Genomic DNA, 14,337 nt, shown 5'->3' on the forward strand with positions numbered 1-14,337 from the left:
TCATCACTGGCTATGATGGTGACGCTATACTCGGAGGCATCTTCTCTGTCGAGAGGCCCATCCACAATCAAAGAGTAATAATTTTTATAGTTTAGTTTTAATTTAAATGGCACCGTTCCTAATATTTTGCAATTAGTCAGACCATTACTTCCGCCATCTTTATCATTCACCGTAACCAGAGCGACCACCGTCCCTAACTGAGCATCCTCTTTTACTGGGCTCATAAGAGACGTGATTATAATCCCCGGAATGTTGTCATTTACGTCGATTACTTCCACCAGCACTTTGCCGTGCACACTACGAGACGGCGTGCCTTTGTCTTTCGCCTGTACACGAATGTCATAAGCAGGGTTTTTCTCGAAATCAAGTTCGCCTTTTACCATTATTTCCCCTGTCTGTGAATTAATAGAAAATAACTGCTCAGGATTAAAATTTCCCCTTTCAATAAACGAGTAAACAACCTCGCCGTTTATTCCATCGTCTAAATCGGACGCAGATATAGTTAGTATTGATGTCTGAAGTGGAGCGTTTTCATTTACCTGCGCCTTGTAAAGAGTTTGGCTAAATATGGGAGTGTTATCATTCACATCCATAACGTTGACAACAATTTTTAGAGTCCCTGATTTATGTGGCTTTCCTCCGTCGAACGCGGTTAAGACAAGGTTGATGACTGACTGCTTTTCTCGGTCCAAAGCTTTCTGCAACACTAAATCTGCGGATACACCCTGGTCGTCCCCGCTCTGTACATCCAGCGAGAAATGTTCATTCTGGCTCAGTCTGTAGCTCTTAATAGAGTTGCTGCCCGTATCTGCATCATTGGCCATTGGGAGTAGATATCTTTCACCAGAAGAAGAGGATTCCGAAATGTTTAATACCCTCACCTTTTCGCGGAAGAATGGAGCGTTATCATTAATATCCACAATGTTAACCTCTAAGCGATGCAAGTGCACCGGATTGCTCAACATAGCCTCTATATTCAACGAGCATTTTACCGTACCAGGACAGAGCTCTTCGCGATCTATTCTTTCGCCGACATAAAACGCACCGGTTTTTAAATCAACTCCAAAATAGTTCTTGGAGTGTCCTGGCAAAACCCGCAAGTCTCTGTATTCCAAATCTTTGAGGTCAATGTTTAAATCCTTAGCGAGGTTTCCCACGACGGTGCCTTTGTCTGCCTCCTCGAGAACAGAATAGGAAAGCTGAGCTCCCGACCAGTCGGCGAAACACAGTAAAGCACATATTTGTATCCAAAGCGATGTAAATCCGAATCGGTATTCCATATCTAAGCCACGATGAATCCGGATATCAACCCCATACACATTACGATCCACGATCGTTTAGGTCTAGATTGCTGACTATAGCGCACAGCTCTTCCCTCGCTGCTTCCTCGTCATTTGTGTTTCTCCACACAAAGCTGTAGTGGACCACGGCCGCCTCGTCATACAGAGGAGGAGTCTGGTTATCGTACTGACCAAACTCTGTGGGTCTGAGAGTTCTCCATAGCGACATCCACTGTTGATATCATGTCCAAGCTTAAATCGAAATTATTTCGTTTCAAGTGATTTAGCTAGTGTCAATGTCCAGCGACAGCTCATGTGAGCTCATATAAAGGCAAATGAGGATGGACATATAATGTTCTGGAATATGCATTTAATTATTTTACACGTGGATGGTCTAAAATAATTGATTGAATTATGCAACGACAAGACAATCCGGAAAACAGCCATCATGGTGCTGTCACAGAACATCTCATGTCCAGTACCATGGAGAGCGTTCTTACTGGGGACGCGCTAAGAGCTGCTGCTCCATCTCCCTCGTTTACCTTCATAATTACACCTCGTGAGATCCAGAACGTCTTAATGCTGATCTACCACTTCAGCCCATAGCATGAACAAATGTTCACATTTAAATAACGACACTGTGTCAGCAGCCTTGGTTACGACACACTTTCATCTGCTACCATTGAATATAGATAGCCTAAATGTTTTGTATTTTATCCATATTCTTTAACCACTGCATTCATGTTCAAACGGAGGCCCATCACTAACAAACAAATTAATCATACCATATCATTGTTAGTGTGTATGCCACAATATTACATTTTTGCTGCATTAAAAAAAATGCTCCATGAATGTGGAAAAAAAGTCTGATGAGGACATATTCATACAACAGTATTTGAAAGCAACTCACAAACATCTTACCTTATCTTTATTTGGTAAAGTCTGAGTTCTGTTAAGTGTTTCTCCGCCGTTTATACTGATCAGTTCTCCATCAATAGGCGGGAATTGAGGAGGAAACACTACTACGTCACTCTTCAGTGTGTCTGAGCTGAAACACACGTCGTACTGCTGAGTAGATTTAGAGTAAGACCAGCTCCCATCAGGGTGGGTGGTGATCATTGGGGCGCTGTACCTGCTGAAACTGTTGTCTGTCCGGTGGCATTTGACTGCTATTAAACTGATGAGACTCAGTAGAAAGATCACTGACACTGCCGCAATGGCGATCAGCAAATACAGGTTTAAAGCAGAGAAGCTGTCCTCCTTTAGCGGCACGTGTCTGAACTGAGTCTGAAGGTCTCCTGTGTTTTCAACCACAACGACATCAATAGACACAGTAGCTGTCAGGGAGGGCTCTCCGTTATCACAAACCAACACCACCAACGGGTGAGTTTTCAGGTCATTGTCACTCATCCGTCTCTTAGTCCTGATTTCACCGGTGCTGGTTCCGATCCGAAAGAGATTGGTTCCTTTGGGTTCAGAGATGTGATATGAAAGCAGTGCATTGTAACCAGAGTCTGCGTCTACGGCCCTGATTTTAGCTACAAAATATCCCGCTTCAGCAGAGTAGGGAATGTTCTCACTGTTAACGGAGCCGTGTTCAGAATAGGGGGGTAGAATCCCGGGACTGTTGTCATTCTCATCCAGGATAAAAACGTTCACTGTCAGGTTACTGCTGAGGGGAGGAACTCCATCATCAGTGGCTTTTACTTTGATTTGAAACGTTTTAACCTCTTCGAAGTTAAAGGATTGCTGACTGACAATATCTCCGGTCACTGAGTTGATGTTAACAACGGATGAAATCGGAGTACTTTTCGAAACAATCCCTAACAGAGTGTACGATACTTTTGCATTATCATCTGTATCGGGGTCCACTGCACTGATGGTGTAGATAGTAGCTCCAACTGGACTGTTCTCCTTCACATAAACACTAATCACTGGATCTGGGAATCGAGGCGCGTTGTCATTCACGTCAGAAACGTGGACAGCGATAACACTGGTGCTCGAGAGAGGCGGGCTCCCTTCATCACTGGCTATGATGGTGACGCTATACTCGGAGACATCTTCTCTGTCGAGAGGCCCATCCACAATCAAAGAGTAATCATTTTTGTAGTTTAGTTTTAATTTAAATGGCACCGATCCTAATATTTTGCAATTAGTGAGACCGTTACTTCCGCCATCTTTATCATTCACCGTAACCAGAGCGACCACCGTCCCTAACTGAGCATCCTCTTTTACTGGGCTCATAAGAGACGTGATTATAATCTCCGGAATGTTGTCATTTACGTCGATTACTTTCACCAGCACTTTGCCGTGAACACTACGAGCAGGCGTGCCTTTGTCTGTCGCCTGTACACGAATGTCATATGCAGCATTCTCTTCAAAGTCGAGGTCCCCCTTTACCGTTATTTCCCCTGTTTGTGAATTAATCGAAAACAAAACACCAGGGTTGAATGTTCCCCTCTCGATAAACGAGTATATAATTTCACCGTTCAGTCCTTCATCTAAATCCGTTGCAGTTATAGTTAATATGGATGTCTGAAACGGAGCGTTTTCAGTGACACGCGCCTTGTATAACGACTCACTAAACACGGGATTATTGTCATTCACGTCAATGACATTAACAATTATTTTCAACGACCCCGATCGTGAAGGCTTCCCTCCATCAAAAGCAGATAACGTCAGATGGACAATTGCCTGCTTTTCCCTGTCCAAAGGTTTCTGCAAAACCAACTCAGCGCTCTGTTCTTCCACACCTTGCACATCTAGTGAGAAATATTCATTTGGACTCAGTTTATAGCTCTTTACCGCGTTACTTCCTATGTCTAGATCGTTGGCTATTGGGAGCAGGTACCGTTCACCAATGAATGACATCTCCGAAATATTTAATGCTTTTTCACTTTCTTGAAAATATGGTGCATTATCATTCACATCAATTATTCGAATCTCTATTCGATGCAAATGAGCAGGATGGCTTAAGACGGCCTCTATATTCAGAGAACATTTGAACTTATTCTGGCAAAGCTGCTCTCGATCTATCCTATCAATAACGAAAAGTGCACCAGTTTTAAAATCCACGCCAAAATATGACTTAGCGTTTCTTGATGTGATCCGTGTTTCCCTGTATTCCAGTTCTTGGAGGTTGATATTTAGATCCTTGGCCAGATTCCCCACAACCGTGCCTTTGTCCACTTCCTCTGAGACCGAGTACGAAAGCTGAGCTGACGACGTGTAAAACGAACAAAGCAAAGCGACCATTCGTATCCAAAACGTGACTGCTATTCCTCTGCCCTCCATGGCTGTTCCGACCGCAGTCAAACCGAAGAAATAAACATATTAAAACATGACACTTCCGGGGAAATAGTATAGACTAATACGCCAAGCGCTCTCGTCTGCAGCTCATCGACACTCTCCTTTCTCCTCACAAAGCATCGCTGGATAGCCCTACTTTTCAGCAGAGGAGGAGTCTGCTATGAAGAAAATTGGTCACTAGCGACACCAGGCGTCAGTTTTAAGAACACATGTAAAGATATAATAATTTATAGAAAACTGCAATCAATACCAGTACTGCTATTTTTTATCTTTTTTTTAAAGAAAATCTATAAAACGCCTATCTTTGCTCAAGTGTAAAGGTTTAAAAAAACCAACACAAGAAGTGTTGTTAAAAGTTTCACAGGGGAGCAAATAAAAATCAATACGAGTGTAGAGACTACAGGAAACTTAAAGTTGCTGAGAGTTTGAGTTTGGGCTCTTTAACTTCTGAAACACTACCAAAAGATATTTGCTGGAATCATCAAAATACGTTTAAATTACTTTTATTCGTGAAAAGAATCAACTTAGAACATCTACAAAGTGTATAAGTTGCGGTCTGCAAGAACACGACAACCAATTCACCCTCTCTTCCATGCACAAAGGTGAACAGGTGCTTTATATTAACTATGATGTCACCACCCATGAGCATGTGAACCAGCTCTCTCACACCTCAAATCACACAGTAATGAAGAACAAAATAGCAAACACTAACAAAATAACAATACCAAAAATAGAAACCATCAAAAAGCGTGTTAATATTACGATGAAATTCATTGCTGGCTCCTACCCTGAGCAACATAACTGTGCAGAAGGAATGATTTCAATATAGTAGAATATGGATGCATTGAAGAGAGAATATTACAAAAGGAAGAGGATGTGGATTGAACATTGAAACAAGAACTCCAGTCACAGAAGAAGTATGTGCTCAGGAAGGCTAGACCAGATGCAACACGATCAGTGGTTAGGCTTTACGTGAAAATGATAATTATGTTGTTCAACAAAGAGTTGAAGAGTCAATACTTTGGCATGTATATCTTACCTTCTCGTGATTAGGCAAAGTCTGAGTTCTGCTTAAAGTGTCTCCTCCGTTTATACTGATCAGTTCTCCATCAACAGGCGGGAATTGAGGAGGGAACACTACTACGTCACTCTTCAGTGTGTCTGAGCTGAAACACACGTCGTACTGCTGAGTAGATTTAGAGTAAGACCAGCTCCCGTCAGGGTGGGTGGTGATCATTGGGGCACTGTACCTGCTGAAACTGTTGTCTGTCCGGTGGCATTTGACTGCTATTAAACTGATGAGACTCAGTAGAAAGATCACTGACACCGACGCAATGGCGATCAACAAATACAGGTTTAAAGCAGAGAAGCTGTCCTCCTTTAGCGGCACGTGTCTGAACTGAGTCTGAAGGTCTCCTGTGTTTTCAACCACAACGACATCAATAGACACAGTAGCTGTCAGGGGGGGCTCTCCGTTATCACAAACCAACACCACCAACGGGTGAGTTTTCAGGTCATTGTCACTCATCCGTCTCTTAGTCCTGATTTCACCGGTGCTGGTTCCAATCCGAAAGAGATTGGTTCCTTTGGGTTCAGAGATGTGATAAGAAAGCAGTGCATTGTAACCAGAGTCTGCGTCTACGGCCCTGACTTTAGCCACAAAGTATCCAGCTTCAGCAGAGTAGGGAATGTTCTCACTGTTCATGGAGCCGTGTTCAGAATAGGGGGCTAAAATCCCGGGACTGTTGTCATTCTCATCCAGGATAAAAACGTTAACAGTGGCGTTGCTGCTCAGGGGAGGAACCCCAGAGTCTGTGGCCTGAACTTTAAAGCTGAACGTTTTAAATTCTTCAAAATTGAAAGACCGAAGGTTGACAATTTCTCCTGTTTCTGAATTAATATTAACAAGGGATGAAATTGGAACAATCCTTGGTTGGCTTGCTACCAATCTGTAAACTAATCTTGCATTCTCATCTAAATCAGGGTCATATGCCTTAATAGTGTAGATTGTGGCTCCGACCTTACTGTTTTCCTTAACATACACATTAATCACTGGCTCTTGAAACACGGGCGCGTTGTCATTTACATCAGCGATTTGTATGCTAATAACCGTGGTGCTGGACAGAGGCGGCGACCCGTCATCCACGGCTTCAACCGTGACGTTGTAAAAGCCTGCGTTCTCCCTGTCTAGAGGGGAATTTACGACCAAAGAATAATCATTTTTGTAATTTGACTTTAACTGAAAAGGAACGGATCCTAAGAGTTTACAGTTTGTCATGCCATTCTGTCCCCCGTCGTTGTCACTTACTGTCAACAAGGCAACAATGGTCCCCATTTCTGCGTCTTCCTTCACGGGGGTCATCAGTGACGTCACCGATATTTCCGGAGAATTATCGTTGACGTCAGTGATCTCAATCAATAGTTTCGCATTGGCACTACGAGGCGGATTGCCCTGGTCGACTGCTTGTACCCGTACTTCATAAGCAGGTGTGTCCTCATAATCTAAACGTCCCTCAACTGTTATTTTCCCCGTTTCCGAATCAATACCAAATGTATCTGATTGGTCGATATTACCCCGTTTAATGAAGGAATACAAAAGCTTACTATTCAGTCCTTCGTCTTTATCGCTTGCATTTAGCTGTATCACTAGAGTTCCAACCAGGGCATTTTCAGCAACATTCACTTTATAGAGTGATTTGTTGAAAATGGGCGAGTTATCGTTTACATCAATAACATTCACTGTTAATTGTATTGTTCCTGATTTCGGAGGTTTCCCTCCGTCCAACGCTGTCAGAGTAAGTGTAATAACCGGTTCTTTCTCTCGATCTAACGCTTTCTGTAACACTAACTCTGCAGAAACACCATGCTTCCCTCCGTTCTGTACATCGAGGGAGAAATATTCATTCTGACTCAATCTGTATGTCTTCACAGAGTTACCGCCTATATCTGCATCAATTGCTATAGGAAGAAAACACTGTTCTCCGGTTGCTAACGATTCAAAAATGTTAACATCGTACGACTTTTCAGCGAACGTGGGCGAGTTGTCATTAATGTCTAAAACATTAACTTCAATGCGGTGGGCAGTGACGGGATTGCTTAACACAGCTTGTATTCTGAGGGAACATTTGGCCGTGTTCGGACACAGCTCTTCTCTGTCTATCCTGTGATCAACAAAGAGGTTGCCTGTCCGCAAGTCCGCGTTAAAATAGGTCTTACTGTATCCAGACACAATTCGAAGATCCCTTGACGCCAATTCCTGCACATTGAGGTTTAAATCCTTTGCGATATTCCCAACTACGGTGCCTTTGTTCGCCTCCTCTGAAACGGAGTATGATATCTGAGCGTCAGACCGGCCAACGAGACAAAGCAATACAACGAGATGAGCCCAAACATATCCTCTTTGTTGTCGAAAATGCATCGTTGTCCGAGAAAAATATTAAATCACAACCACCATTTATATCCAGGGTTATAGATTGATTCGTCTTATATGTGGTTCACCCGACGTAACATCCAGCCAGCCCCGCGACTGAAAATACACAAGCGCTTTGAATGCTCTCCCGATAGAATGGTCGATGACGGACGCGTTTAACAGGGAGGAGTTTTAGAAGGAGGCTACCCATGGATGTCCACGGTCTGCAGCGACACCGTGTGTTTGATGAGACGTAAGAGGATGTGTTCATTGATATTTGGGTGTGTACGAATAATTCGACATGATTATGAATTACATCTTGTACACGTAACTTAGTAAATTAAATCGTTGCAGATCACCTTTAATTAATTACAATGGTTGAATATGTTCTTAAGATAAGATAAGCAAATCAGCACCATGGAGAGTTCTATTTCTATGGATTGATGGAGTTTAGTGTAATATATCATGCATTGCTCTTGTGCACGTTGTGTATACAACGATTGCATTTTAGGTTAAACGGGAGCTACAAAATGTTTCCAGATCAGCCCAAAAAGACATTAACCTTATATGCCTGATATTAAACAATTCAGTGATGGATTTACAGAAATACAGACACATTGCTCGAATATCACATACCTTGTCTTTGTTGGGTAAAGTTTGAGTTCTGCTTAAAGTGTCTCCTCCGTTTATACTGATCAGTTCTCCATCAACAGGTGGAAATTGAGGAGGGAACACTACTACGTCACTCTTCAGTGTGTCTGAGCTGAAACACACGTCGTACTGCTGAGTAGATTTAGAGTAAGACCAGCTCCCGTCAGGGTGGGTGGTGATCATTGGGGCGCTGTACCTGCTGAAACTGTTGTCTGTCCGGTGGCATTTGACTGCTATTAAACTGATGAGACTCAGTAGAAAGATCACTGACACTGCCGCAATGGCGATCAGCAAATACAGGTTTAAAGCAGAGAAGCTGTCCTCCTTTGGCGGCACGTGTCTGAACTGAGTCTGAAGGTCTCCTGTGTTTTCAACCACAACGACATCAATAGACACAGTAGCTGTCAGGGAGGGCTCTCCGTTATCACAAACCAACACCACCAACGGGTGAGTTTTCAGGTCATTGTCACTCATCCGTCTCTTAGTCCTGATTTCACCAGTGCTGGTTCCGATCCGAAAGAGATTGGTTCCTTTGGGTTCAGAGATGTGATAAGAAAGCAGTGCATTGTAACCAGAGTCTGTGTCTACGGCCCTGATTTTAGCCACAAAGTATCCCGCTTCAGCAGAGTAGGGAATGTTCTCACTGTTAACGGAGCCGTGTTCAGAATAGGGGGGTAGAATCCCAGGACTGTTGTCATTCTCATCCAGGATAAAAACATTAACAGTGGCGTCGCTGCTCAGGGGAGGAACCCCAGAGTCTGTGGCCTGAACTTTAAAGCTGAACGTTTTAAATTCTTCAAAATTGAAAGACCGAAGGTTGACAATTTCTCCTGTTTCTGAATTAATATTAACAAGGGAGGAAATTGGAACAATTCTTGGTTGGCTTGCTACCAATCTGTAAACTAATCTTGCATTCTCATCTAAATCAGGGTCATATGCTTTAATAGTGTAGATTGTGGCTCCGACCTTACTGTTTTCCTTAACATACACATTAATCACTGGCTCTTGAAACACGGGCGCGTTGTCATTTACATCAGCGATTTGTATGATAATAACCGTGGTGCTGGACAGAGGCGGCGTGCCGTCATCCACGGCTTCAACCGTGACGTTGTAAAAGCCGGCGTTCTCCCTGTCTAGAGGTGAATTTAGGACCAAAGAATAGTCATTTTTGTAATTTGACTTTAACTGAAAAGGAACGGATCCTAAGACTTTACAGTTTGTCATGCCATTCTGTCCCCCGTCGTTGTCACTGACTGTCAACAAGGCAACAATGGTCCCCATTTCTGCGTCTTCCTTCACGGGGGTCATCAGTGACGTCACCGATATTTCCGGAGAATTATCGTTGACGTCAGTGATCTCAATCAATAGTTTCGCATGCGCGCTGCGAGGCGGATTTCCCTGGTCGACTGCTTGTACCCGTACTTCATAAGCAGGTGTGTCCTCACAGTCTAAACTTCCCTCAACTGTTATTTTTCCCGTTTCCGAATCAATACCAAATGTATCTGATTGGTCGATATTACCTCGTTTAATGAAGGAATACAAAAGCTTACTATTCAGTCCTTCATCTTTATCGCTTGCATTTAGCTGTATCACTAGAGTTCCAACCAGGGCATTTTCAGCAACATTCACTTTATAAAGTGATTTATTGAAAATGGGTGAGTTATCGTTTACATCGATAACATTCACTGTTAATTGTATTGTTCCTGATTTAGGAGGTTTCCCTCCGTCCAACACGGTCAGAGTAAGTGTAATAACCGGTTCTTTCTCTCGATCTAACGCTTTCTGTAACACTAACTCTGCAGAAACACCATGCTTCCCTCCGTTCTGTACATCGAGGGAGAAATATTCATTCTGACTCAGTCTGTATGTCTTCACAGAGTTACTGTCTATATCAGCATCAACTGCTAGAGGAAGATAAAACCGTTCTCCGGTTGCTAATGATTCTGAGATGTTAACATTGTACGACTTTTCAGGGAACGTGGGCGAGTTGTCATTAATGTCTAAAACATTGACTTCGATGCGGTGTGCAGTGACGGGATTGCTTAACACAGCTTGTATTCTGAGGGAACATTTTGCCGTGTTCGGGCACAGCTCTTCTCTGTCTATCCTGTGATCAACAAAGAGGTTGCCTGTCCGTAAGTCCGCGTTGAAATACGTCTTACTGTATCCAGAAACAATGCGAAGATCCCTTGACGCCAATTCCTGCACATTGAGGTTTAAATCCTTTGCGATATTCCCAACTACGGTGCCTTTGTTCGCCTCCTCTGAAACTGAGTATGACGTCTGAGCGTCAGACCGGCCAACGAGACAAAGCAATACAACAAGATGAGCCCAAACATATCCTCTTTGTTGTCGAAAAGGCATCGTTGTCCGAGAAAAATATTAAATCACAACCACCATTTATATCCAGGGTTATAGATCGATCCGTCTTATATGTGGTTCACCCGACGTAACATCCAGTCAGCCCCGCGACTGAAAATACACAAGCGCTTTGAATGCTCTCCCGACACGAATGGTCGATGACGGACGCGTTCAACAGGGAGGAGTTTTAGAAGGAGGCTACCCATGGATTTCTGCGGTCTGCAGCGACACCGTGTGTTTGATGAGCCGCAAGAGGATTTTTAATTAATATTTGTGTGTGTATGAATAATTCTACACAATTATAAATTACAGCTTGTACACGTAACTTAGTAAATTAAATCGTTGCAGATCATCTGGAATTAATTACAACGGTTGATAATGTTCTTAAGATAAGATAAGCAAATCAGCACCATGGACAGGTCTATTGCTAGTGTATGGACAGTTTCGTTGAAATTATCATGTAGGCCTACATTGCCCGTGTTCATGTTGTCTATAAAATATATATATATACATTCAGTCAAACGGGAGCTACACAATGTTTCCAGAACACCCTAAAAATAGGTTAACCTTATATGCCTGATATTACACAATTCAGTGATGAATTTACATAAAACACATTGCTCCAATATCACATACCTTGTCTTTGTTGGGTAAAGTTTGAGTTCTGCTTAAAGTATCTCCTCCGTTTATACTGATGAGCTCTCCGTCAACAGGCGGGAATTGAGGAGGAAACACTACTACGTCACTCTTCAGTGTGTCTGAGCTGAAACACACGTCGTACTGCTGAGTAGATTTAGAGTAAGACCAGCTCCCGTCAGGGTGGGTGGTGATCATTGGGGCGCTGTACCTGCTGAAACTGCTGTCTGTCCGGTGGCATTTAACTGCTATTAAACTGATGAGACTCAGTAGAAAGATCACTGACACAGACGCAATTGCGATCAGCAAATACAAGTTTAACGCAGAGAAGCTGTCCTCCTTTTGCGGCACGTGTCTGAACTGAGTCTGAAGGTCGCCTGTGTTTTCAACCACAACGACATCAATAGACACAGTCGCTGTCAGGGAGGGCTCTCCGTTATCACAAACCAACACCACCAACGGGTGAGTTTTCAGGTCATTGTCACTCATCCGTCTCTTAGTCCTGATTTCACCGGTGCTGGTTCCGACCCGAAAGAGATTGGTTCCTTTGGGTTCAGAGATGTGGTAAGAAAGCAGTGCATTGTAACCAGAGTCTGCGTCTACGGCCCTGATTTTAGCCACAAAGTATCCCGCTTCAGCAGTGTAGGGAATGTTCTCACTGTTAACGGAGCCGTGCTCAGAATAGGGAGGCAAAATCCCGGGACTGTTGTCATTCTCATCCGAGATAAAAACGTTAACAGTCACGTTACTGCTGAGCGGGGGCACTCCAGAGTCCGTGGCCTGGACCTTGAAACTGAATGTTTTAAACTCTTCAAAATTGAACGAACGAAGGCTGAGAATGTCGCCTGTTTCTGAATTAATATTAACAAGGGATGATATTTGAACATTTCTTGTCGCGATAGCTTGTAGTGAATAAGTTATTTGCGCATTTTCATTGACGTCAGGGTCGAATGCTGTCACTTTGTAAATGACAACGCCAACACGATCATTCTCTTTGACGTAAACATTGTAAACGGGTTCTCTGAAGCGAGGTGGATTATCATTCACGTCAGAAAGTTGTACGACAACAAGACTGGTGCTAGAGAGGGGTGGGGTCCCTTCGTCTGTCGCTGCAATGGTTATATTGTATTGATATGTGATTTCTCGGTCAAGTGCCCCGTCAACGATCATCGAGTACTCATTTTTGTAGTTAAGCTTAAGAGAAAATGGCACAGAACCAAGGATTCTACAATTAGCTTGTCCATTGTTTCCACTGTCTTTGTCCAACACATTAATTAAAGCAACAACCGTGCCTCTCTCGGCATCCTCTTTGAGAGGACTGTTAACCGACGTAATTGATATTTCTGGGGCGTTATCGTTCACATCGACAACCTCCACTAGCAGTTTAGAATAACCGGTGCGAGGGGAACCACCTCCATCCGTAGCCTGTACACGGAGCTCGTACGCTGCGTTTGTCTCGTGATCCAAACTCTCTTTGACCGTAACTTCTCCACTAAATGCATCGATATTGAATTTATCATAGGACTTTACATTTCCACGTTTCATGAAGCTGTATATAATTTCGGCATTTGACCCTTCGTCTAAATCTGTGGCTTCCAATTTAATAATAGTTGTACCTGCCCGTACGCTCTCGTTAACACGTACCTTATATAGCGTTTTACCAAACGCAGGCACATTGTCATTTGCATCTATTACATTAACAGTAATCTGCAATGTCCCAGTTTTAACAGGTTTTCCTCCGTCGATAGCGGTCAGTGTAAGCTTAATGACTTGCTCATGTTCGCGGTCTATGGCTTTTTTGAGAACTAGCTCAGCAGAAACGCTCTCCTCTCCACTGCCCTGTACATCGAGAGAGAAGTAATCGTTTTGGTTCAGTTTGTAGTTATGCACTGAATTGCTGCCTACGTCTGGGTCGATCGCAGCTGGGAGAGGGTATCTTTCTCCGGTCGAAGATGATTCAGAGATGTTAAATGCGTGGTTTTGTTCCATAAACACGGGCCCGTTGTCATTTATATCCAAAACATGAACTTCTATTCGGTAAATATTCATTGGATTACTTAATAAAGCCTGTATTTTTAAAATACATTTGCCTAAGTGCGGACACAGCTCTTCACGGTCGATTCTCTCGCTAACCATCAAAGCTCCCGTTTTTAAATTTGCATCGAATTGTTTCTTACTATTACTAGATACGATCTGAAGACCCCTTGATTCCAGTTCGCGTACATTTACATTCAAATCCTTTGCGAGATTTCCAACAGCTGTGCCTTTGTCTGCCTCCTCGGAAACGGTATAGGACAGCAGAGCGACAGAGCACTCAAATAGACAAAGCACGAGAAGATGAATAATCCAAACGCTTCCTCTGCCAGCGCCACGGCCCATCTCTGCCATCGAACGGAACCGGAATAAAAAAAATATTCACATCTATTCCACAAAACGCGTAATAATCCATAAAATGACCATGACACAGAGCGCTGCACTACCATCAACCTTCGAATCAATTGTGGACTTGCTACACACCGTGACGTATTTGAATCCTCGTCCGAGAGGAGGGGCTTGAAATGACCACAGCAATGTACCCACGGTCTCGAGCGACACCGTGTGCTTAATTCCCGTGGACGCGGAGTCTACACAAATGTTGATCATTAAAACCTGAACACTGTAGGATTAGATGCCTGCCAACGGTGTTATAGA

General features: G+C 43.3%; 1 protein-coding gene across 1 annotated transcript; it reads right to left on the bottom strand.

Annotated features, from left to right (window-relative positions):
* Positions 1-1,320: 1,320 nt before the first annotated feature.
* LOC311344737 (protocadherin alpha-8-like) lies at positions 1,321-8,007 on the bottom strand (the record flags this gene model as incomplete). Its single annotated transcript, XM_084469088.1, has 5 exons — positions 1,321-1,512; positions 2,202-3,345; positions 5,840-6,437; positions 6,615-6,776; positions 7,194-8,007. The coding sequence occupies 5 exons, from the start codon at positions 8,005-8,007 to the stop codon at positions 1,321-1,323; spliced, it is 2,910 nt and encodes a 969-aa protein (XP_084325214.1).
* Positions 8,008-14,337: the final 6,330 nt, after the last annotated feature.

Source organism: Micromesistius poutassou, assembly GCF_964030765.1.
Source record: "Micromesistius poutassou genome assembly, chromosome: 6".
Lineage (NCBI taxonomy): Eukaryota > Metazoa > Chordata > Actinopteri > Gadiformes > Gadidae > Micromesistius > Micromesistius poutassou.